The sequence below is a fragment of the Pseudophryne corroboree genome, chromosome 6, assembly GCF_028390025.1.
Source record: "Pseudophryne corroboree isolate aPseCor3 chromosome 6, aPseCor3.hap2, whole genome shotgun sequence".
Taxonomy (NCBI): Eukaryota; Metazoa; Chordata; class Amphibia; order Anura; family Myobatrachidae; genus Pseudophryne; species Pseudophryne corroboree.
The window spans coordinates 563,510,781-563,538,068 of record NC_086449.1 but is presented as its reverse complement, the minus strand read 5'-3'; the positions used below and the strand labels follow the sequence as shown (position 1 = coordinate 563,538,068).

The 27,288-nt window shown below is 41.9% G+C and overlaps 1 protein-coding gene across 4 annotated transcripts in view; it reads left to right on the top strand.

The window, feature by feature from the left end:
- The first annotated feature begins 2,248 nt into the window (after positions 1-2,248).
- Positions 2,249-27,288, top strand: part of CHST11 (carbohydrate sulfotransferase 11) — a 358,621-nt gene continuing 333,581 nt past the window's right edge. The window contains exon 1 of one of the 4 annotated variants that reach the window (XM_063927770.1): positions 2,249-2,914. In XM_063927770.1, the coding sequence (XP_063783840.1) occupies positions 2,646-2,914 (269 nt within the window). In that variant the 5' untranslated portion in view covers positions 2,249-2,645. Of the gene's footprint in view, positions 2,930-27,288 lie in introns of all 4 variants that reach the window. The other 3 variants (XM_063927769.1, XM_063927772.1, XM_063927771.1) reach the window with 3 other exon arrangements.

Here is a 27,288-nt window from a genome sequence, read left to right as displayed (position 1 = left end):
TGGCGAGCGAAGCGATCCTGCGAGGGTGTGCGTTTCCGCTAATCTGGCTTTTACATTGTTTGACATACAGAATCACGCCCAAAAAACTGTCTACCATTTCCATGTCAACTGTTATGTACTGTGTCAACCCTTTTTGTACCTGTCGACCTCTTCAGGTGTCTACCTTTTACATGATGACCAATTGACCCTGTCAACCCTTTTACCCTAACGACCATATTTATGCCGACCTAATGCTGGTCGATCTAAGGATCCACACCCATGTATTGGAGCCTCCTCCCGCTCTGTCACAGATCCGTCACCGCTGCTGCCCTAATATAGTAACGTTTTTTTCTTTTATTAAACTGTAAAACTATATTTTTTTTAAATGTCCCTGTTCCCAGTGGGACTATTATATCGAAGTATAGTGAGTGTCAGGGACACTAACACAGTTTAACAATCATTTATTTACAATATCATTGACAAGAATTAAAATATACTTATCCATGTTCCTTAAGGTAGTTATACTGTACATGATAATCAGAATCCTAGCATAAGGTGTGGTCCCAGGGAGCCTTCTCTCGCTGTTTAAAATAGGTCTTGTCAGTCAAAGGAACCCTGGGAGGTTATTCCAACCCGTTCGAACGCATCGGTTTGTCGCTGTGGTGGGAATGGGTCAGGAATGGAGATACACGGCAGCCGCACTGTGCACCCTGTCGCCGGGCTACGTCGCGCTCAACGAAGAAAGCGGTCACAGAGCGACCGCAAGAACGCGTTCCTGGGTGGATCCGGACCACTGGTTGCCGTTTTCGGGGAGTGGAAAAGAAAACGCAGGCGTGTCCAGGAGAACGGAGGGCGGATGTCTGACGTCAAAGCCGGCTCCAGCATCGCAGAGATCGTCGCACAGGGAAAGTATGTCCAGGGCTAGTCATGTTCTGCTTGAAATTTTTTTCGCTTATCAGGGCTGCACAAGCAATCGCAGCCCTGCAAAGCTAAAATACACTCCCCCATAGGCGTGGACTAGTTGATCACAGCAGCAGCAAAAAGTTGCTGGCTGCGATCAACTCGGAATGACCACCCCTATTCCCAATCTCAGGTCTTAATGTAGGCTGCTATCAGTCTGACGTGACCCTCTATTTAACCCAGAATTCTGGGCAGTATTTAAGAGATCGTAACTCCATACACATGTCATTGGAGTCCCTGGTCACTGGTACAATATTGTGAAATCTATTGTTGTATAGAATTCTAATTTAGGACAAATAGCCTTTTACGTATTTTAGATGCCTAGGTCACTTGATCAAAGGTAAACATCTATTTGTTGACCACAAATAGATCTATTGTCTGGCCTATTATGTAACCTGAAAGGAGAACAATTTCTGATTAACATACTCTAAAGAACAAACAGCTTGTTCCTACAAAGATGCACAATGAAAGTCTTACAACACAAATATATATGGCTATGTGTACACATTTTATACATAGAAGACAATAGTTGGCTTTAGGTCAGAAATCAATACTGTTATAGGCCTTACACATTAGGCAATTTCACTGAACGATATGAACGTTCTCGCTCATTAATGAACGAGAACGAGTTCATATCTTTCAGTGTGTAGACACCAACGATGAACGATGCGCAGCCCCGCGCTTGTTCATCGTTGGTGCCGGGACGCTTATGCATGCAAGCCAATATGGACAGTCTCGTTCATATTAGCATGCACTGTCGGCCGTATTCGCTGTCGGGCAGCTCAGCGGCAGAAGATCGCTGAGTGTGTAGGGCCCATTAAATTCCCCAAAATAGTAAAAAAAAATTAAATGAATGATCACATTATTTAAGTAATAGCTATTTACACTTGATTTTCCATTTAAAAAAAAAAAAAATACTGAATCAGGTTTCATAGCTCTTATTTACATGGTTTGATAATAAAAAAAATCAAACATTTTGGGGGCATTTTTGGAAAAAGTATTAGCCAGATAAATAGTTAATGCACTTTTGTTGCGCCCGCATGCACGCTGCTGCCGCACCGTCGTCCTGTTTCTGCGAGTTTAGACTCATTCCAGTCCCAGCTCCCTAGGCGGAGAAAGTCAGATTTGATTAAAAAAAAAAAGAGGTCCTAAATTATAAATGATGGTTGTACTCCTACTTTTCAGGTGAATTTTTATTAAATAGCCTGCAGGAGAACACATGGGAAACGAGAACAGTGAGATGAGGTGTAGTTATAACCTGAGGCCGGCAGGTGGCAGTGCAGAAGCTAGGTTCATATAAGCGGAAAACAAAAGAGGGAGGAGCCACATGTGCTGCCGGCGTCGTCACTGTCAGAGCAGCGGCTTAGCCTGTAACCGGTGTGCAGCACTGGCTGCTGCTCCCATCCCCATCTCCGCCGCCGCTACCACCCCCTTCCCCTACCACTGCCACTGAGTAACCATCCTCCTTCCAGCTGTGCTGCTAGCTGCTCACACATACATGCAGGCAGCCAGAGCATCACCAAGGCACAGAGCATCATACCCGCCGCATGCCAGCAGCCCGGAGTGCGGGCATCACGCCGCTGCACAATAAATAGATACATCTGTACAGATACTGGGACCGGCGAGTCTGTCTCCCCGCAGCACAGCGTAATGTGACCGCAGGAGCCCGTGATTCCACTCTACCCCCGCGCACATGCATAGGATACATGCATAGCCCGTGCACGCAGCCCTCCCGGCAGCACCTCGCCCGCAGCAAGTTTCCGAGCCCACAGTGCGCCATCCGCACCCTACCTACAGTAGCACACGCACCGGCTGCTGCCGCCTGCCCCGCCGCCGCACGCCACCTGCCTGCCTCTCCTGCCGGCCGCCGCTATGAAGCAGGCTCTGATGGAGATCATGAGGATGAATCGGATGTGCAGGATGGTGCTGGTCACTTGCTTGGGATCCTTCGTCCTGGTCATCTTTTACTTCCAAAGTATGTTGCACCCAGGTAAGGGAGACCCTGCGTGTGCCCCAGCTGCTCCCAGCCATGCAGGAGGCGGGCACGGTGATTGGCATCGCTGGCTGGGCAGCAGATGAGGGGAGCAGTGATGCTCATACCTGTCTAACTGCTATGGTGCAGATGTGCTGTCACACTTTGGGATGTGGGAGCTTTGCATTTCATACTGCACCGTGTATATGATTATTATGTAGTTTTGTTTTAAATCTTATGAATGGGTGCTACTACTCTTCACGTGCTCGTGGGCTGTAATTGCATTGTAGTTTTTATTTTGCATATGCTCCAGATCACAGCAATATACCTAACCGTACTTGGAGAAAACAATATGTATAACACAGAAGTAAGCCCTTTACTTTTCTTTGGTCTCTGTAGCTGTGCATGCCTTTACCACGATAAGTGAGTGATATGGAAGCAGCAGACAAGCTGTACAGATCCTTAATACTAGCTACCAGTGTCTGTACTATACTGTCACACCCACTTACAGGTGACACTACCTGCCCCACACCAGAGAAGTATGATGACTATATGCTGCTGTTTCTTCTGTACTATTGTGCACTTCCAGTCACTTCAGAATCAGGGAGAAAAATGATGTCTGATCAGAGGGTGGGACATCTCCAGAAATATAGAAATAAGAGTCTATAGTTGATGAATGTCTTATTTTATTTTGGTCAGATTATATATTTCCACTTTGTACGTTACAGTAAATGTAACGGTAGCGTGGTCAGTTGTTGCAAATCATGTTCCTCATGTAGTAAATGTTATTGTGAAATAGAATTGAGAATGCTGATGGCACATTTATTTACATTTAAAATAATTAATACTTGAACATATGTGGGATATTTTAATGCTCTCGTTACCTTGGCTCACTGAAGTTTTGATCTTGTTACCATTATAATGGCTACTTCAGGATATTACCTAAAGCCGCGGTTCCCAAGCTTGGTCCACAAGGCACCCTAACAGTCAGGTTTTAAGGATATCCAAATGAAAGCACTAGTGACTTAATTAGTACCTGAATGATACCATCTGTGCACAAGCTTGGATATCCTTAAGACCTGTACTGTTGGGGTACCTTGAGAACCAAGTTTGGGAAACCCTGATATAAATAGTCATGTCCATTTTTTCTTACTCGCGCTCAGCAGTGCTTTATTAGAAAGTGGCATGGTTTTCTGTTGTTTATTAAGAGTCTATTCACACTTTTGTCTGATTATGTGCTGAAAGCCTGCTTGACATGGATGAGAACTTTAACTCTTTCTGAACTGAAGGAGACTGCGTGGTGTGTAGGATCTATTTACTAAGCCCTGGAGAGAGATAAAGTAGACGGAAATCAAGTACCAGCCAATCAGCTCCTAACTGCCATGTTACAGCCTTTGTTTGAAAAATGACAGGAGCTGGTTGGTAGTTTATCTCTCTCCCCTTTATCTCTCTCCAAGGCTTAGTAAATAGACTCCTTATTCTTTTACAGTAAAGTATATATGTGTTGGATATTATAATCGCTATGACTATTTGTCCATATAAAACCACTTAAGCTGTTTAACCCGCTTTTTTAGTCCCCTTTTTGGGGATTCCTTATTTAAATGAGTTACTTTTTTGCCAGCTAAAACCAAAAAACAAATTGAGATTTTGCATATAGTTTATTTTATTTTTTTATATATACTGTTAAAAATATGTTTTGGTCATTTGAGTAGTACATATAAAAATACTATAGATTTACTGAAAGATATAAAAGTAAAACAATAATTACAACAGATATACCTCAGAAGATCACTGACTTATCTTGTGGTATTCCCACTTCCAAAGCTTATTTCTAGCTTTCCATAAACATATTGCATGCATATCTTGTACAGTATCATCACTGTCTTTATCTACATATGTTCGAACAAAGCCTTTGCAATGTACTTTGGATATTGTACACCTTTTTAGTGTTGCACTTTCCTTCTTGAGTATGGGACTAGTACATTAAATAGAAATCCAATGACTCCCTGGTTGTTGGTGATTTGCACATTCCCGAATTACGGCTCTGTGTCTGTAGTCTAAATAACAGAGTCTAGAAGGAAATGTCCAGAGCAAGGTCATTTAGCCATAAGTGTAGAGTGACAGTAAGGGATGAATATACGAGGCTTGGTGTGATTTCAGGCATAGTGCTGTGACTCATGAGTACACTTTACAGGAATGCGTTGGCAGCTAGTGTCTTCCCTATGGGCCGAATTCAGACCTGATCGCTGGGCAGCAATTTTTGTAGCCCTATGATCAGATAGTCGCTGCCCATAGGGGAGTGTATTTTAGCTGTGCAAGTGTGCGAATGCATGTGTAGCAGAGCTGTACAAACAGATTGTGTGCAGTCTCTAAGCAGCCCGGGACTTACTGTACTTAGCCGATGCGAACACTTCAGCCTGTCCAGGCCCGGAATTGACGTCAGACACCCTCCCTTCCAACGCTTGGACCTGCCTGCGTTTTTCCAGACACTCCCTGAACACGATCAGTTGCCACCCACAAATGCATTCTTCCTGTCAGTCACCTTGCAATCGCCCGTGCGATCGTCTTTTCCGCACCATCCCGTCGCTATGCATTGAGCCCCCGTTGCTGCGGTCCATCGCACCTGCGCATTGCGGTGCATATGAATGCGCAGTTCGGACCTGGTTGCAGGCTGTGAGAAAACGCAGCCTTGCGATCAGGTCTGACTTACCCCCTATATCCCATGGTGGAGCATCTGAGGAACAGTGTTTATTGGACAGAAGTCCTACATTTACCATGCAGCTCACTCTGAAGCCACTGCTACTTCTTTACACACTCATTCGTAAATCCATGCCCTACTGTAGCTTGTGTTCCAGTGACCGTGGCACATTCTACACGTTTACATCTAAGGGAATTCTTTCATATTAATGTTTGGTCCAGAGCAGAACTGATAATATAAATTAATTTGAGATTGTAATCAATTTTAATTAAATTCTAAGAGATACTTGGTAAAGAAGAAAAATCAGTCCGTAAAAAAAGTGAAGGAAAGAAGTGCGGCCAGAATGGGAACAGAGCTTCGCACATGCTGGTAGTAGGTGTGACATGCAAAACAATTGCCGAAATTGTAGCATTTACTACATACCTGTGATTTACACACAAAGTGGTTGTGTTAACAAAAAATAGTATTGCAGTGGGCACTTATACCTAGTACATACAGCAAAAATATCATGATTGTAACTATACACTATAAAGGGCCCTACAGACATGCCGATCCGCCACCGAGCTGCCCGACGGCGGATACGTCCGACGGGCGACCCGGCGGCGGGGGGGCAGTGACGCAGTGACGGGGGGAGTGAAGTTTCTTCACTCCCCCCGTCACGCGGCTCCATTGAAGTGCAGGCAAATATGGACGAGATCGTCCATATTGGCCTGCATTCACAGCCGACGGGGGACCAGCGATGAACGAGCGCGGGGCTGTGCATCGTTCATCGCTGGAGCCTCCACACTGACAGATATGAACGAGTTCTCGTTCATTTATGAACGAGATCGTTCATATCTATCAAACAAATCGGCATGTGTGTAGGGCCTATAAGATAGGCATACAGATGTCTTTGCTGCAGTCACGCCAGACAGTCCCTCATGGCAAGTCAGGTCGCGTTAGAATCTTCTAGCATTTTTTTGCTGAAAATGTGTCTTCTGCGCAAGGACGCACGGGGAGACTGCTGATTATGTTGATATGACGCTTGTATATCTGTGTGCGACTGAGTCTCTGAATCTGTGAAGTGCTACAAAGTAGCAGCTGCAGCTTTTATCCAATGCAAGTTCTGTTCTGCTCTGTATACAGTCTCACACACAATGGGAGATAGTGTAAAGTGACGGGAGATCACGGGGCGATATTCAATTGATCCCCATTATTGCGCATATCGCACAAATAGCAGTCTGGTTTAGCTGCGTAAAGTGGCAAACCCAGACTAAACTAATGGGTGTGATCACGAAAAGTCTTGTTTGGCCGCCCAAATGAGTAACTTTTTGCAAATTTCAGCTCGCCGCCTCTGGTGGTAGCGAGCTGAAATAACCGCGCCTGTTGGCAGTAACAATTTGGATAGATGCTGGCGGGCGCAAAATGCATTGCGATAAATTTTTGGCAAAAAAAGACGCCTGATGTTAGCAGAGGTGCACGGGACCTGGCAGCTCGCTCTTGCCAGGGTTCTCGCTATGCATGATATATTGAGCCTAGATTTATCTGCATGTATACTAGGAAATATATATAGATTTGGTTATCTCTCTCTCTCTCTATATATATATATATATATATATATATATATATATATATATATATATATATATATATATACATATACATACAGACAGACAGACAGACAGACAGACAGACAGACAGACATTGTGGCAGCACCCCATAGTAACAACGATTACTTGCCTGGTGCCCTCCTAGGTACCTCAATGGCTTAAGGTCCAAAATAGCAGACAGATGGGCGGCACTCAGAAATATTATCAGGCAACAAGCAGGGTAAGGCAACGTTTCAAAGTGTTTACTCCCCCCCCCCCCCCCCCCCCCCCCGTGCTGCTGTTGCAGCGCTGTACTCTGTGGGGTTGAGACACACTGAGCAATGATGGATGAGAAATGAGCGGTTTTCGCAAAACATACTGGAAAAACGAGATGACGGATCACTTCGCTGGTGTGATGCGGGAGCGCGCATCATCACTCGTCGCCCGTCGCTTGGGCATACACACTAGGTGATTTTGAGCTCAAAATCCTAGTGTGCCTAATGTGTATGGGCCTTTAGATAATCAATGTCTTTCTGTGTTATTTATCCTTTAAGGCTAAAAATAATAAAAAGCCTCCTAGTACTAATATAATATAGACCTGTTGGGAAAACAAAACTGGAACGTCTAATTGTGTTGTTGGAGAGTATTTACTCTCTTCGTACAAATGTAGGGGGGATTTATCAATGCATGGAGAGAAATAAAACATTAACCAATCAGCCCCTAACTGACATTTTTCAAACACAACCTGTAAAATGACGGTTAAGATCTGTTAGGTTAATGCAGGCATGTCCAAACTGCGGCCCTCTAGCTGTTGAGAAACTACACATCCCAGCATGCCATGACACAGTTTTAGCATTCTCTGACAGCAAAACTGTGTCAGGGCATGCTGGGATATGTAGTTTCACAACAGCTGGAGGGCCACAGTTTGGACATGCCTGGGTTAATGCCTTATATCTATGATCTTTCTCTCTCTCCAAGCTCTGATAAATATATATATTGTGCGTTGGAGATCCTAATCTGTGTATTTTACCTTCTCCCTAGTATCTGTTTGTACGTGTATATGTAATTATAGTTTTTCTCTAAAATATGACTAAATAATCTGTATCCTGGCACCGTACATTTGTTTGCTTGATCACGTGAAGACACATGAAATTCAAATTTTAAAACTGAGAAGCATTTTTTCCCTGAACAAGCCATGTTGCAATGCAGTGGATGCAAATACATTATTTTAAGTATTGGTTGCTTTTGAAAGTAGTGAACAAATACTGGACAGCATGTTATGTTTCACCGGAAAATAGAATTAAGCTAAGACACGCCTCTTCCCAACTATACATGTCTCTGCACACTTTAACTCACCTGCACCTGCAGTCTGCCAAGCTTCTGTTTTGATTTGTTCCTGTAGGCCCCCATCCATCAGCGATGGATAGGGACAATGGCTCGATCCCCCGATGGTCGCATCAGGAAATTGGGATCCTCAATCGGAGACCGTCTGTTCGGCAAATCGGGCATTTTTAATATGGTTATTTTCCCCGATCCTAGACAGATCGCCAATGACCTATGACTGCCCATCGGTGGAGCCGGTTGTTAAATCTGCATTCCTGACAGGTCCAGGGAATCGCTGCATAGATGCAATGGGGGCCTTAACTCAGAATCAGGCCCTGTATGGTTTAATTGCAGTTTGTTCAGATTCATACTGCATGTCCACAGCTGTAAGGCTACTGCTGCATGTTACTGCCTGTCCTTCCTGCATCAGGGTTGTGGAATAATCTGTAACCCCAGATCTGGGGTAACTTTTGCTGACACATTTATGCAATTATCTGCAGGTCAGGCCAATAATCACACAATATGTGTGGTTGCGACCGATCAGTGATGAACAGTCTGTTAGATATTCTTAAATGGTTCTGTATGTCCGACATATCCGATCACTGGGTCGGCCGCATCTGACAGTGTATGTGCTGCCGTGGCTGACCTCCCAACCTTTTACCCTGTGCCTTCACGGTGGAGGAACACATATTGTGGCCATACACTGTGACGTATCTCAGTGTATAGCCATGATATTTGATGGTGTCAGGCCAAATTAAATCAGTCGGATAAAATATCTGTAACAGTGTTTGCCCAGCATTATTGCAATTTATGTATTTAAAATAAAAAAAGTTTGTAATTTTCTGAAAGTACACATTAAAAGATAACTACAACATGAAACCTATTAATTACTTTAGCGCACTCTTTACAGAAAAAAAAGATGTGCAGGGCTGGAGGTGGACATTAAATTGTAGGTCGCGGCCTGTAGGTACCTATCTGGATGCCATTATTATAGGGGCAGGGGAGTAATGATCCTTTTGTTGTCAATTATTTAAAAAAAGTAAAGACCTCCTTTAGAATACATAGCACTGCGCATGGTTCTATATCCTATCATAATTGGCTAACTACTTCTTAATAAATTAATGGCATACTTCAAAATAAACCAAGCATTTCCTTAAGATAGTCATAGTTCACTCTAGTGTTTCAGGCCAGACTACAGATGATTGGATGTGTAAACATCTTGGATGGATGAGTTGTAGAAATGGCACAGTAATACCGCTTTCAGACCGCTATTGGCAGGTCGCACCGGGGAGCTGTACATAGGTGCTTCCTGGGTGTGACCCGCCTGAGACCCTTTCACACCTCTGTCCCCAGCTCGGCATATTGCCGGGTTGGTGACATCAATGGTGACACGTGCTGGGGCAGTGCTTGGAGATCACATGATCTCTAAGCGCTGCCCGTCCATACAGTGTGAACGGGAAATGGGTCGAATCGACCTGGCAACTTGTTCACACGTGCACAGTGTATTCAACCGTGGTCGCTACCAGGGTTGAAATACTGGGTCACTCGATCCGGGATATTTCCCCTGGGCACCTTTGAGACCGCACAGCAACCCGGGTTTAGTGCGCGTTCATGTGCAATAACCCGGGGTACAAGCTGGCGGTCTGAAAGGTATATTATGTCCATTCAGGCTATGTACAGAACAATGTGATACCACTGTGAATGTATGCATCCCTCTATCACTTCCAAGGGGGCACTGGCTTACAAAATGTTTTTTTTTTTTTCTCTTTCTTTCTTTCTTATACCCAGAAATATCTATTATAGGGGCCCATTTATCAAGACCATCTTCAGAAAGTTTTTCAGAAACAGCACCTTTTGGTTTACGCCAACCTCTGGTGCATAAACCGCTATAGGCCTATGGAAGCTTTCTCGCAGCAGAGGGATCATATGATCCCTCTCCCGCTGCCTCTGTCTGCCTCATGAATCTTAGGGTGTGTACACACGGTGAGATATTTTCTTTCGATTTTGACTATATAGTCAAAATCGCAAGAAAAGTTAGTGCAGATCGCAAGGTGAAAGTCACCTTGCGATCCCGATGCGCGGTCCCGCCAGGTCTGCATCGCAAGAAAAGATAGACTGTGCAGGCAAGTCAATCCTTGCTAGATCGGTGTACTATCTGGTTCATCTCACATGTCAATGACATCTCACATAAACCAAAATCGTAAGCACACATAGTCCATCTCAAGAAAAGTTAGTCAAAATCGGTGGTGCTGGGCTCCGGGTAGTTCAAGGGAAATCGCAAGTGAAAATCGGGCATAGCAAGGATCTAACCGTGTGTACATACCCTTACACTGTGGGTTTTTCAGGTTTGTTAGCAAATGGGTTTTTCCCATTACTGTGCTTTTTTTTTTTTTTTGCTTACAAACTTTAATAAGGCCCACTGTGCACATACACAGTCTCAGATTCTCAGGGGGAGTCTTTCAGTACCGCAGGGATGTGACTTGCAGGGACAGTGGCTGTCACTACCTTTGTCCCTTTGAATTAGTTAGTACAGATAGTATATAGTGGGGACAAAGGGAAAAAGTCAGTAGCAGCACTGTTGCAATTATTATTACATAGGCCCTAAATTCTTATTCAGCTGAATTATGTTGTGATCCCTCAGTAAGGGGTCACACATTGTACACTAGTTGTCGGCCTTCATTAAGAATTGCTAAAGTTACTTACCTATTTGTCAAGCTTTTATTTCATAATCATATGTAGAAACTGCAGTTTCTGCATAGTTTTCTGAAATGTTGCTGTGTACTAATTTCCTAATGCAGATTACACATAGCCTCCTGCAGAAGGCTAGCCTAATTAGCACTGCAGATTGCAGCCCCCATCATTAACAATGGGAACTAAGGTCAGAATTTGGCCTTGTTTATACTATATTCAGATGGCATAGACCACTTTCAGCATATGGAGGCTTACTTGCTGGACAGAGATCATCCAATCCCTCTCTTGCAGCATCTGACACTGGTCTTCATAGCGTCACAATCCTACAGAGGAGTCTTTCACATTTGTGTCCAAAATGCTAGGGAAGTAACACATAGGGACAGCAGTTATTACTACATAGGGGTCTATTCCATTGATCATTTCAGTATTCAGTTTGCGGCCAAATCCGACAGGTTTTGGCCCGTTCCCGACAATGCCAATCCAACTCTTTTTAAAGTCTGATTGACGTTGTCGGAAACGGGGCAAAAACCTGTCTGATTTGGCCGCGAATCCGACAAAACACGTGGATCTGCGGTTAATCCGCCGATCCACATGTTTTCCGACAAGTTCTGACTTGTTGGATAAACGGCAGTTTGACTAGGTCGAATCTGGATTAGTCCTTAAATTGTCGGAAACTGAAGTTTTTCCAACAAGTTGGGAATTCCGACTTGAATAGACCCCTTAGCAGGGATATTTATACGGAATGAAAATATCTGTTGTGATTTGGATTTTTTATCATTATGGCAGGGCTGCCATTAATAATACGGTAATACTTAATAATATTATAGTACATGGGCCCCCAAATCTGCTTGTGTATATAGTTCACAATTTTTCTTTTAGGGTTTTTAAACTAAACTTTGGACAAAATCTATTTCAGTTCTTCAATTATGTGCTGAGCTGTGGCTGGCAGTATTAATATACACTTTTTTTTTTTTTCTTCTTTTGGCTGATCCTCATTGCAGCCTGTTTCTCTGAAAGGAACTAGGTGTGTGAAACTCTCAAAGCAAAGCTTCACTTACTGGCTCTGTGGCAGTAGGCAATTAGAATGCACAGCTGCCTCGGTGACACGGGTTAATGTTATACAACCCTTTTCTGGCAGGGGCTGATTAATTACCGCTGCGCATTTTGCTCAATTGGAGGTAAGGTAGCTTTATTGTATTCTGTCCCAAAAAAAAGAGGGGAACAAATGTTATGGAGATGATAACCATACAACTTGCTAGGGGTAGCACAGTAACTGATGCTGATTGGCTGGTGTGAATTAAATAGGAATTGTGTGGTCATGCAAATACGATTTGACTATAGATTTCATTTGAGGCTTTTGAAAAGCTGTCATTTTATTGGATACTTTTAGAATTGCAAATACATTTTTCAAAATTGGAGAAACCTTTTTTATTTAAAGAGTGTTTTTAATATTGTTGGTGTATGTGAAACAGAAACGGTGTGCACACCTACTTATACAGAACAAATAAGAATGATAAAATATATATACATTGTACAGTTTAAACTACCAGCCAGAAGTAACTTACATACAGTATATTTCACCATCTCATTCTAAATTGCCAATATTGTGCAGCACTGAAAATGCTCAGATAATGTAAAGGCTGTGCCTTATTTGCCGTTCATATGACCCCTTGAATGGCTAAAAAGACATTATTATTTTTTTTGTACCTAAAATTATTGTTTTTATTAAATTATGTAAATAATAATTACTAAAACCCAATTTAGTATAATGACAAATAAGCAGATTTTTAAATAAAATGATAGTGAATAAGGGTTAAGTATATCTTATTTGCATAATTGACATAATTTCATAATTTAAAAATGAACCATTTTGGGGACATCTTTAGAAAAAATCGTTTTATAAGTTACACACACACACACACACACACACACACACACACACACACACACACACACACACACACACACACACACACACACACACACACACACTTTTAGCTACAATTTTTTCAGGACTTCATAGTCCTGCAAGAAGAGCAGTCGGCAGCAGGAGGTGGGACTATTGCAACCACCTCTACAGTGCCTGTGGGTGAGGTATGTTAGATAGACTAGACTTAGGTCGACCACTATTGGCTGACAGTAAGTAGGTCGACATGAAAAAAGTTCGACATGAGTTTAATAAAAAAAAAGGTGTCGTTTTCTTCGTAGAGTGACCAGGAACCCCAATTAGTGCACTGTGTCCCCTCGCATGGCTTGTTATGCTTCAGGCAAGGTGCCTCGCTGCGCTTGGCACAGGTTACCGTTCCCAATTCCACGTGGATCGTAAAGTATGAAAAGGTTAAAAAAATTAAAAAGGAAAAAAAAATGTGAGAAAATCGTATTGACCTTTTGCTATGTCGACCTACTTACTGTCGACCAATAGTGGTCGACCTAGACATTGTTGACATAAGTCTTGTCGACCTAGAGACTGGATCCCGTGCCTGTACCTGGGAAGTGAAGGGAAACCACAGCTTCTCTGAGTCCGGTCTGCAGTCACAGCCACTCTTCTGTAGTCCATCAGGCAGGAGGGCTACACTCCACTATTTGTCATATGTAACTCCCAGGGACAGCGGTGGGGATAACCACTGTCTTTGCAAGTTATATCCCAGGGGTATTAGAGGTGCCTTTCACACTTATGTAAGATTGCTCCATGTGCACAGTGTCTGTTTCCTGAGGCTGTGGGAGAAAGCAGTTTAGCTATCCGAGAATGGCGTAAAACAATGGGACCATAGGGGGTCAAACTGCAGTCCCTAGTGATACTAATGGGTGCTGCAACTATAGTTATCCTCTGCAGGATATTTCTGTGAACTCTCCTGTATTAGGCTGCAGTTCCATAGCCGGGATGCATAAGATTAAGCGGAAATAAAATTAAGCAGAAGCTTTAATTACTAACTGGATTGATGAATAGGCCTCTAAATCTAGTATCTGGTAGGCTTCACCATGTTAAGACAGAATCCATAATTGTACTTACCTGTGGAACACTGTTCTTATGATCCAGCAGATTCACTGTTGTTATTATTGTTATTATTATTGTTTATCTTTATTTAGAATTCGCTACAAAGTGTCTGCAGCGTTGAAGGTTACGGGGAGGACAGGACCTATATTTACAAAATGGTAAAAAAAATCTATACAATCATATAGAATCATACTATTAACAAACAGCTGCAAGTTATCAGAGTACATAGCAAGTCATGCAAATAAAGCCATTTCTGGGTAAAGTGAGCATACATAAATACATATAAGCAATAATTAATAAAAGCATGGCTGCAATTAGGAGAACAAATCTCATAGAACGCAGGAACAATTCTGTGTGATATATGATGGGAACAAATGAGGAGGACAAAGTGCGGACAGGGATGAGACAGGGCCCTGCCCATGAGAGCTTGCAAGGGGGAACATTACACATTACTGTGCTTTTGGGAACAATTATTGTGTCAATTAGATATTTTTTAATTTTGTATTTTTTTTAATATCTCTTCTCGAACAAAAGTATGTGGGCTGGCTGGGTGGTGAGACGCGGCGACTGTGATCTATGATATCACATCGTTTTCAAGGCATAGGTCATGGCCGGAGCACGACTGATCCTCTAAGAAGAGCCCAGGCCAACAGTTCACTTTGAAGGTGCAGGAAGCTGCTCTGGCTCCGCGGCACACCTTGCAACTGGTCGCGGTACACTAGTGTGCCACGGCACACTGGTTGAAAAAGCCTGCTATAGACAGTACAAAATAAGTTTATGAGGAATAACATTTATGTTTAATTGTAGTTACATATAGATTACATTATATTTATAAAATCTTTATTTTCTTTAAATATACATTTCTGACTCCTATACAAAGTAACAACAAGCTCTAGGTTAACGTTAGGATTCTTGGCCCACTATAATTACAATTTGCAAAAATGTGTCTTCTTTTACCCTTTCAGTTCAGTGGCTCAAATAAATGATATATTCTAAATTAGAGACCTATGTCAGCAGTAGGTAATAAGTTACTTTTAAGCCTATTAATGAATTACTTACCTCTTACCAAAAAACTTACACATGGCATTCAAACACCGATTGCTCTATAAAATAGTCTGGTCAGTTAATTTAATTGCAGCATGCCGTATTTAATTGCTCTAGTCAAGGATAATCACTTTTACTCATGTAAGGTCTTCCGTGGGATTTTATTGTACATGGATGCTAATGGCAAATATAATAATAATAATAATAATAATAATAATAATAATTTTTTTCTAGCATTGCGGTGTGGTGGCACGAATTAATTATTTATTTTTGTGATAATCTGTTTTCTTTCTTCAGTTCTCTATGGTGCATTTAAGAGACCGTCTTTTGACTGCTATCATGTTCAGTAATAAATAAGATACACATAGGTATATATTGTTAAAGTGCATGTGATAGAAACATGTTACAACCTGTTCACATAAGTAACGTAGAATGTGTGCTCGGAAAATAATAATGAAGCCTGTGTAGCCTGCTGTTAGTGTGTAAGTTGTTTTGGGCCAAATTGTGTTTTTTGTTTTTATTTTATTTTCTGATACACAAGAATAAAGAGCAACAATCTATGATGCTGTACGGTGTGGAAACAGACTGGTTACACATTTAATAGGTTAGACACATACTGTAATTTAAATGAACTCATTATTTGTGTTTTGTTTCTCCCACCTGCGCTAACTGTGTACGGAGACTTTCCGTTCCTGCTCCCTAGCAGGAGTGAAGATGCACAATCTGCCCGGTAACAGCAATTAATATAACATCACATAGCAGTAACCACCTTTACAGGGAGGGAGAAAAGACAGAGAACACATGTTTTGTGTAAGTGAATATTTTATGTTGCATTTATTGAAGCCATTTATTCACTGAAGATTTCTAAGGGAGTCACTTTTGGGGATTAGTTGTCTTTGATAAAGGGAAGTAACAGTTAGCAATAAATTTCCCCAGCAGGTGACAAAATAAACACATGTTCCTGATTGCTTTTCGCTTGTGTCTGAGGAGTAATCACATGCTCTCATTTGTCTAGTATTTCCAATCCCAAGAAATTCTGTTTCATTTGAGCTTAAAAGGTAGTATGGCTTCCAGTGAGGAAACCCAAACCCTGATGGGAAGTGATATAATAGTGTTTCATCTGCAGAGTGAGCTGAAGCCGTGTTCCTCCACAGTGTCTGTAACAGAGCCCAGGGCAGCCTGTGTAAGGATAACATTGGATTCACTTTATTTAAATACCATAGCCGTTTTCTCTGCCGTCACATCAAGGAGCCTGTACCTAACATTTTCTGTTTAGAATTCATTCAAGTGAATGGCAGGCTTTCTAGGAGCATATCTGAGGCGTCAGTCCTTTAGAAACATGTTTAAAAAAAAAAAAAATGTTTGTGTAGACCAGGGGCATCCAACTTGTTTTGGAACACCATAATAACAAATAACTTAAAATAGCGGGCACAACTTTTTCCTCGCCTCACAACATCTTGAAATAAATGTATCTTTTATGACCACATTCAGTATCAGATTTTCTGCTCTTTTTTTCAGTTGCCATCATGCAGTTAGTGATCATAGTTAAACAGAAACACGTATCAAAAACACAATTTACAGCTGCTAAATACCATAGAGATATATCCAGTCTAAATAGCAGCTATGTTCAGAAGTCGGCTATTTTCAACCTTTTCCAAATGATGGCACCCTGAACAAGATGCTAACTAGTAATATGCCACACCTCTGTGCCCCAAATTCATATAACACACCCTAATGCCCCCAATTGGTATTCTAGCACACACATGTCCCAAATTGATTATATACTGTACCACACCATAATGCCTCATTTCATAATATCACGGTAATGTACCTAACTTGTTATATGCCACGCAGATCCCCATCAGTCAGTCCATTTATATGCCAGCCTCAGAGCCCTCTCAGTCATGCATCTTTGAATGAGCAGATCGCCCACAGTTATGCCATTATTTGTCAGCCCAGAGCCTCCCTTCCCCCTCGTGACCTTGTATGTCAATCCAGACATCCCCCTCTTGTCTTTATATGTCAATTCTGTAGCGCCACCTCTGTTATATGTGCCAGCCCAGAGCTCCCCTCATGTCCTCACATTCCAGCCCAGAGTGCCTCCTCATGTCCATGTATGCCAGCCCAGAATGCCCCTCCATGTCTCCTCACTGAAAGCAAAGTTCTGTCGACCATCTGCCTGGCTGCAGTAACTCCCGCGGGACTCATGCCGATACAACCACAGATTCTGAAGAAGACTAGAGGCAGAGGTGTAGAGATAACCAGCCTGGTCACTGCACATTGCCATTCATATACCACCTCTGGACTCCACACAGAGCTTTCTGGAGGAATCCTGGACACAGGGTCGGATGTCGGCAGGGAATGGCCCACGTTTTTCCTGCAAGCCGTAGATTGGATGCCCCTGGTGTCTATGTACCCTAAAACCTTAAGACCATGATATCTAGCCACAAATGTCATTTAAATAAATGCTATTTAATATTGATATTAATTATGTATCGCACCATATGTTGCTTTAATGTGAATGTGTGTTAAAATCTCACTTTTTTTCATTTTTCAAAACAATGTAGTGACGTCAGGAATCATAAAGCAAAATCTAGTGTGAAATGTCTTCACAATGGAAAATAAGGACCGCAGGGAGAAATTGAATATACTTCATAGTAGACATATCAGTTATACTTAATTAGCCCAACGACAAGAAGTTTGACATTTACAACTCTTAGATACCTGTTCTCCTGCAAGACGCACAAAAAATAGACTATACCAAGAACAAATTTTACAGGTGTGGAGGTTAAGCTGGAGAAGTCTTAGCATATACAGTATGACTGGCTAAATTACTAAAAGGAAGGTTTCAGGACACTATATTACCTCTGACAGGGACATTGGTGTATGTGTATGTACTTTTACTCTAAGGAATGTATTTACTAAAGTGCAGGATTACAGAAGTGGACATGTTGTCCATAGCAACCAATCAGATTCTAGTTATCTTCAAGAAGGTGGTAGATAAAGAAGTATAATCTGGTTGGTTGCTATGGTCAACACCCCCCACTTCTATAACTTCACATTTTAGTAAATATACTGCTAAGGAGGGGGGAGGGGGGGGCGACAGTGCGAGACAAACAAAACAACCCAGTCACTGTCGTGAAGAGCTACTATGTCTGTATATCCCTCGTCCTTCTATCTCTTATTTCTGTAGCTCTGCTTTTGTACTATGTTGTTGACTGAATAACCCCGCCCCCCACAAAACCTGCGTTGTTAGCTACTTTTCTTTTAGGATGTGAGCCCCTGTTTTTAAGGTGTATTTGACTGGAGTTACACGACATTTCAGGTCAGTCTTTATCTGACATGTGTTAATATTGAAGTGGGGAATAGAACAACCCGTAGCCTATCGTCAGCACAGACGTCTGAATCCCGCACCTGTACTGATCTTGTTGCGGCAGTGTTTAGTTCATTTGTGTGGTTGTGCAAGTGAGGTCAGGGCTACTATGTATGGGAGGCAGGAAGTCACAGAGTGACTGATTCCGATTCACATGCAGCAGTGTCTATTGGTGGCCGTCCGTGTGCGACTTTATGCACCTTCCCTTATGTACATGTGTACGGCTGAATGTGCAAGGACTGAGACACCCACTTGTAGTGGCTATGAACACTGTAGTTCATAATTGGTCATCTTGATGATTGGTGCATCTTTATATGTAACCATCAGTCGCATCATCAAAACTTGCAGCAGCCCTGTGGCAGGTGCAGTTTCTCCATCTGACTCTGGCTTCCCATGTCAGCAGCTGTGAACACACTCACCGTTCCCAGCTGCTGACCACACCATTTCTGGCCACCATCCAGGAACACCCATCCCTTTTCCACAACATACGGCTAATTCAGAGTGAGCGGCCAGTCACTCTGCGTTAGCGCTGTAGGAAAATGAGTGCACATACAGGCTGGTGGTCATTTTCCACCTACTCTTACCTGCAGTATATACTGTTATGCAACTAGTTTTTATTTTTATAATATATATACATTTAAAAAATGAATAAAACGACTGTCCTATACTGGCACGACTAAAGACTGATGAAGCCGCCGATGTGCTAAATAGCTTGAAGGCGGGGAAACACGTCTCTGATCGACTGCTACACGAGACCTGTACTGGCAGAATTTGTGTGTACCGTTTGAACTTTCTCCTGATTATCCGGATAAGGCTTTTGTAAAGGTTGCGGAGCACTAGAGCCGGGAGTAGATAGGAGCCCAGAGGGAGGACGCGGTATAATTTCTGCTTTATAACAGCATGGCCATGCTCAAACAGCAATTGCCAAGTATAACCCTGCAATACAATCTATAATTATGCATGCATATTAACTTCTCTTGCTTGGCAAACTAACAACCAGCCATTGGAACTATTATTACATCTTTTGGAGAATATTCCTTAGTATATGACAATCTGCGATACAGGAATCAATATTGCAACATTATATCCAATCAAGGAACCTTTTTACCTTGTTACCAATCAGAAGAAATATCATTTTGGTATATTGTGTGTATTGGTATTGTTACATTCTTCCTGTGTTTGTTTAATCACATATATTGTGTGTCTTGAGAGGTGAAAATATAATATTTGCCTGCTATAAAATTAAGACAGAGAATTTTTAGGATTTATTAATTGCTGATCTTTAGTCGTGCCAGTATAGGACAGTCGTTTTATTCATTTTTTAAATTGATATATTTTATTATAAAAATAAAAACTAATTGCATTTTTAATACTATTAATTTGTCAGCGCTTTTCTAGTCTCTCTTTTTTTAGTAGTATTTATTTGTGAAGGGCAGGGTGGTCCCTTTAATTTAGGAGAGCTGCAGACATATTTTTCATTTAAACTACTCAGCATTCAATTGGCGCCAGGAGGTACTTTGTACCTTTTATTATTTCTGATATACTAGAAAAAGATTATCACACAGATCTATGGCGCTCAAAGGAAAAAATATATAGTACACCTTCAAGATAAAAAATGATAGGTTGATAATCACCCTAAGGATTTCCTCAAAGGAGCACAACCTTGAGATTTCTATTTCTCTTTTTCTTTATTTTATCGGTCTCAACTGGAACCTATAAGGTTTCTGACCTGTTGGGTCCTTCATCAACGCGTTAAGTGTTCCTTCTCCATGTGACCTGGTGGTGATTGCGGTAACTATTCTTTGGTAGTGACCTCTCTATATCCGGATTGAGGGATCACTTTATCAGCCTGTTTTTTTTTCCATCTGGGATTGAACCTGAGGGTGGTTGCTGTTTGTCTACCGGATTACATGGATATGTTTTTATGCTGAATAAACCACGTTTGTTTGTAAGTGCTTTGATGTCATTAAATCCTGCATATTTTTAAAAAGGATCATCGCACTATATTTTCTTTCTATTGTTTGTGCCTAAACCTCAAAACACGGTCATGTGGAGGTAGTCACATTTCCCTAGATTTTCAACATTGTTTGGAATACTATCCTTGGCTAATGACGACCCTGTGACTGCTATGCTGTGTGCCTAATGGGAAGTCATGAGATATGCTGTTTGAATTACATCCGTCTGTAAGTGCATTCGATTGACTAGAATCGCTCATTAAAAGGGTTTCATTGCATCTTCTCCTTTATGTGTCCACCCTAACACACACATTGTGTGGAGGAGGTTAAATTGTCTTTTAGGTTCCAGTTGAGACCGATAAAATAAAGAAAAAGAGAAATAGAAATCTCAAGGTTGTGCTCCTTTGAGGAAATCCTTAGGGTGATTATCAACCTATAATTTTTTATCTTGAAGGTGTACTATATATTTTTTCCTTTGAGCGCCATAGATCTGTGTGATAATCTTTTTCTTGTATCTATTCTCCAGTGTTTGTGGATGTACACTATATTACACTAATCTTTGGCTGCACTTGTGGTTTAATTGCGCACTAGTTTCTCATCTTTTTATTACTATTTCTGATATACTGTTATGTATTTTCAGGGTTTTGTGGGCCTCACACACTGCTATAATCTTCTGAATATTTTTTTCTCTCCTTTCACCCTGGAAAAAGGGCATTTTGGCCTATTCGATACTATCCTCTGTCACCTTTACTAATACCCCTTTCAGACAGCAAGCTATGAACACAGGTAATTGGCACATAAGCGGACATACCAGTGTTCATGTGCAGTCTAAAAGGTGCCAAGGGAAAAATGCTGGGTACCCGATATTTCAACCCTGGATGTGACTCGTTTCCCGTTCACTGTGTGTATGGGCGACATTTGGAGAACATGGTCGCACCCTGGGAGCTCCCGTGTTAGGTTCCCGGGTGCAACCCGCCTCAGGCGGTGTGAAGGGGGTATGAAAGGGGTATTACTAACTGGGTACACACATCAATCGGGTGAATTCCTGATGGCCAATCCGATCAGCAATCTCCGATCAGCAAAATACAACAGGTTAAATATCACTGACTCAACAATTACGATCATTCTTGGGTCGGAATGAGCAAAGCGAGGATTCGATTTTATTTTTTAACGCAGCAAAGTTGTTACGATTTATGGTTGAAGCATGTGCTACATGAGGTTTGCTTAGTACCACAACATCAGCTATGTGAGTGTAAGTATTGTATGTGGTTGTTTTGGTGCAATGTTCTACATACATTCAGCATTAGCAAATTAACCATTATGTGTCTGTTTTTAATGTTTGTATGTTCAACCAGTTTAGTTTCTCTATTATAATCAGTCCTGGAATATTTAAGTCTTTCAAATTTATGTATAAAAAAAAATATTTATTGTAAATACAAACCCAAAGGAAATTTCAATTGATAACAGCATATATTGTATTTTTAAGTAGTAAATATACACAAATAATAAAGGTGTAAAGTATGGCTGCTGTGTACATGTATTTAAGGCAATTTCTAACAAAATTTTTCATTCCTGAATATAAATTGCATTCTGCCCCTAAACAGTTTTGCTCAGTGCGGGAAGACTAATAGACATCTGCACAGTGCTTCTCTCTGTGATAACTACAGGGCACGTCCAAGCTGCACAGACTGCTAGGAGGCCAAGTGAATTCATAATTAGGTTTGTTGTCACTAAACATAATTATGTTTGCATAATGAAATTTGCTGTGCTGTTGTCACGTTTAATAACGATGGCCTGATTCTTTCTATTATAGGCAATCTGGTATGGCAAATGTAATAAATATGAAATGCACAGTAATGAAACTAGTCAGGTGTGAGTTCAGCATTGCACAGATTCTCTTCTGAGAATAGCACTGTTGAGGCGGGTATGGGATTCGGTGTCGACAGTGTCTAGGTCGACACGGCCATTAGGTCGACATGGAAAAAGGTTGACGTGAGTTTTTGGGGTTTTTTTGTGTTTACGTTGTAAAGTGACGGGGAACTCCAATTAGTGCACCGTGTCCCCTCACATGGCTCGCGTCTTCAGGCAAGGTGCCTCTCAGCAAGTATGAAAAAGTAAAAAAAAAAAAAAAAAATGTGAAAAACTCATGTCGACCTAATGTGTGTGTCGACCTAGATACCGTTGAGGCATACTGAGATCTGCAGTAGCAGGATGAAGAAGGTGCGTAATTATGTAGTATTTGAATCCGGTTTTTATTTAACCCTATATGAACCCACGTCCATTTAAATGGACATTATTAAAAAATGTTTTGCATAGACTTTATTGTGATGACAATTGCCATTCAAATTCCAATGTCCATTTAAATGTGTGAAAATACTGTAAAACAGTCCATCCTGGTGGCAGTACCGATGGCAGTACTTTAGGATGGACATTGGGTCTAAATGTCAATTTTTTTTATTTTTTTTGTGTTACTTAGGGCATCATTCGTCTACTTTACCAGGGTTGTCTCTATGTTCCCTTCGTGATCAGGACCTGGAAGTGACAGCATGAGAGGGCAGATGAGAACTTCCGCCCTTACAGCAACTAAATGTTTTATCCATTCTCCATTTGTTTGATTTTATTTTGTTTTATCTATGCACCATTGGACGCTCTGTGTCTCGCTTCGCTCGCCACAGGTTACTATTCCAAATAGTTTGTGACATGGACCCAGGGGCTTATGGGAGATGTCCTCTCCACGAAGGGAAACTAAACTCTACCACTTTACCAGTGTCATCACTGGGATACACCGGAAGCATATAATGGGTCATAAAGAGTTAAGTAAGGTTCAGCAACACACCACACAGCTTTGCCTGAGGATAGAGTCTTCCAGGGGTTCCCAAAAAAAGTGGACATAGCGTTTGGTCTGGTGATCCTTTTTCAAATGCAGAATCTGCACTTAAAAAAAGGATCACTGTATCCGAAACGCGTCATGGGGACGCCATGCCACGCTTTAAAAATGTAAAGTTGTTCGTCTTTGATAGTGTTTTTTTGGTTGTTTTTTTACAGATTTCAATAAAAACAATTTTTTTTACTGCATATTATTTTTATTGCATCTGAATATACAGTATGTAGGTAGACTAATCATTAAAACGTAGTACACTTTGAGACATCTCAATAGGACTGAAGGTTTAGAATTAAAATGAACATGAATGAGTGTAAACTATGAGTTCTTTCTCTGTGTATTTCCTTCTTAATGTGTTGGAGTTGTTTTACCCTTTTAATATTGAGAATGTTAGTTGTGGTTTTCTCTTGTCCTATAGGATTGTTAGGGGAGAAGTTTGTGGAGTCTAGGCTGATACTCAGCAGGTTAGTACCTCTCTGATCAGGGTCACCTTCCCATTCCCCCTATTTCTCTGTAGTGTGTTTGAATTTACTGCATTGGTTCAGCTCATTGAAATGATGACCACTAGTAACAAGAATGTGGAAGAATTCCAGGGGGATTCCCTTATAATAGGCTTTTTTTTTTTTTTTAAGAAGTCATGGCGCTGTGCCTGTAATCACAGCATAATAAAAAAAAAACCTGAATTTATTGGATCCGCTGTCTTCCCTATTCTGAGGGTTGGTAGTGTATGTATGTAAAGCCTGCTACACCACTGTTACATTTAGCAGTTTACCTGAATTCTACAAAACATTTTGTTTATTCGGAATTCAAAACTGATGTCGGGCTGAATACCCAGAAGCATACAAGTATGTAACCGCACGGAGAGAGATAACAGGCGCCGTTCATCATTACACACAAAGCTGAAAAAGCTGCTCATTTTAAAATGGAAAGCATGTCTATTGCACAGATGTACAGTTACAATATGTCCAGACACACATATATCATTTGAAATATACTAGCTCTTCTGTCTTGATGAATTAATATCCCAAGTTTCATACATGGGGGAATCCAATTGACGGCGGGGAAAAAAAAACAACTTGCGGCACAGGGTTTTGGTATTCAATTGCATGACAGAAAATGGTCATGGTGATTTCTATAGAAATCACCACGTCTTTTTTTCTAACACCTCCAGAGCAAGTCTGAGTTTTCCTAAAATTGTTAATTTTAGGAAAAATCACTGGGACTTGCTCTGGGACCCCGGCGGCACCCCCCTGAGGACTAATTAAGCAATTGGAAGTTTCCAATTAGCTTAATTAGTCTGTAATTACTCGACAAACAAAGTGGGGTCTTCTACAGCATCAGGAGCAGATTCCTCTGCAGCAGGGAGAGTAGTGAGAGGTGTATGTGAGTGTGTGTGTGTGTGTATGTATGTGACGGAGTGTGTGTGAGTGTCTGGGGGTATGTGAGTGACCCCCCTGTCCAGTGTTCTACCCCTGGATCTGGCTGCTGGAAGTGAATCAGCTCTTGCGCCTCCCAGCAGCCTCCTTCCCGGTGAGAAGATGGAGGGGAGACAACAGTATCTTTTCTTTTTTAACACGCTTGCGTGGTTTTCAGTGCTGAAAACTACACAGCCATTTATTTATTGGCTACTGCAGGTATCGGAAGCGTGCATACACGCTGTAATCCAAAATTGGTGGCGAGGTAAGCAAGTTTTTTTTCTCTAACGTCCTAGTGGATACTGTGAATGTACTTCAGTACCATGGGATATAGATCGGGTCCACTGGAGCCTGGCACTTTAAGAAAACCGTGTGCTGGCTCCTCCCCTAGCAGACTCTGTTTGTAAAAATGTGCCCAAGGAGCCGGGTGCATTCCTCTGGAGCTCCAGAGAGTTTTCATTTGAAAATGTTTTTTAGTTTATTATTTTCAGGTGGTACTGGTTGGCAACCAGTCTACCTGCATCGTGAGACTTAGAGGGGGGACCGAACCAACCTCCCTAGGGTTAATGGTTCGTAATCCTTGCTGACAGGTCATTAAGTTCCTGAGGCGCTGTTTCACATACCACACTGTTTGTGCACACGCCAGCAGCACGCCGCCACCCCCTAACAGATGCTGAAGTAGACGCAGGTGCGGTGAGTAATCACTCCGGGGTTAAGGGCGCAGCAGTCACGAGCTGCGGTGCCCACCACGGACCCCAAACTGGCGATGACAAAAGGGGTTATTAAACTTACTTTTACACTGTAAGGGGGTTATTAAACTTCCTTTTATATATACATAAAGCCAGTATAATCTTGAGAGGGACCGCACCATGGAAGGAGCGGGCCTTCCCAGAGAGTGGGACCAGAGGTTGAAAGGCACAGTTTCCTGCTGCTGCTGACTGAAAGGCTGCATGTTGGAGCTGCTCCTCCACAATCCCTGCTGAACCACCAACAGTACTGGTACCAGGGGGTTTATAGGAAGGGAGGAGCATATCAGAGGTGGTGACTTTGCTGCAGTACAAAATTTATTTATATTGAATATACCCAGCGGAGTGCTGTTTTGCTTGGGTATGGTATGCTGGTCCCAGTCCTCTCTGTTGTCACTCCATTCGGACTGTCTGGGGTTGCTGTGGTGTTTCAGTATCTGTGTTGTCTCTACACTGTGTTTATCCACATAACTCTGTGTGTTTCTACATAAGAAGAATGTCTGGGGAAAAGACTGTGTGTCCCTCATGTAACACTAAGTTTACTTCTTCCCCAGAAGGGTTGCTCCTTTGTAACCAATGCTATACCCTCTCAGGATAGTGGGTATGGGTCATTAGGTCGACCACACTTAGGTCGACAGTCATTAGGTCGACCACTATTGGTCGATATGCAATAGGTCGACATGTACTAGATTGACATGGAAAAAGGTCGACATGAGGTTTTGTTTTTTTACTGTTTTTGGTGTCGTTTTCTTCGTAAAGTGACGGGGAAGCCCAATTAGTGCACCGTGTCACCACTCTAGGCGATGTACCCGATATGTTGGTCCGATCTGCAAGATTGGACAACATACTGTACCTACTAGTATTTACCCAGCTTGAGACACAGTTGAACACAGCAGATATATTTCCTAATTACTATGAGCACTGCTACCTACTGTATCAAGCAACCCTCCTGGCACTAAAATAAACTTTGCACCCGAACTATCCTCATAATACTGTATTATTCTTGCACAAAGGTGCAACTACACTCACCCTTAACTCTCCTCTATTGGCCAGGACACCTAATGAGTTCTATTCAAAGGCTTTACAAATGAGTGTCTTATATGAATAGTTAGCATTACTTGGATGCCACCTCTACGCCAATCAAACTTCAGCCACAATATTGACGTCCCAGCAGCTCTCGTGTCCTTTAATTGGCTTACATTCTTATTTGGAGTGTCCAGAGAATAAGGCCGTATGTTTCTGTTAAGTCACGGACTGAGCAAAATGAAAAAGTGTTCTTATCAGCTATATGATGTTCATTAACTGAGCCACCTTCTAACTGTAGATAACCTTCTCTTATAGCTCTGATCATATCTTTCCTAATGATACTGTAAAGTTTGCAATTGGATAAGGTGTCCTGACTGTAGCAATCATGAGCTTTTACTATGCAGTTGGCAGGTGCTTGAGGTTCTGCCCTAGAAAATCTGTTACTTTAGTGTTTAGCCCTGAAATGTGTAGAGGAATGAAGCTGTGGGTTCAAAGTGATCCACAGTGCACTTAGGTGGTCATTCTGTCCTGACCGCTCGCTGCAGTTTATCACAGCGATCAGGTCAGAACTACGCATGCGCCGGCGCCGTAGTGTGCTGGCGCATGGCTGACAGCCGATGGTGGTTGTTGCCTAGCGATCGCCTCTGCCTCATTGACAGGCA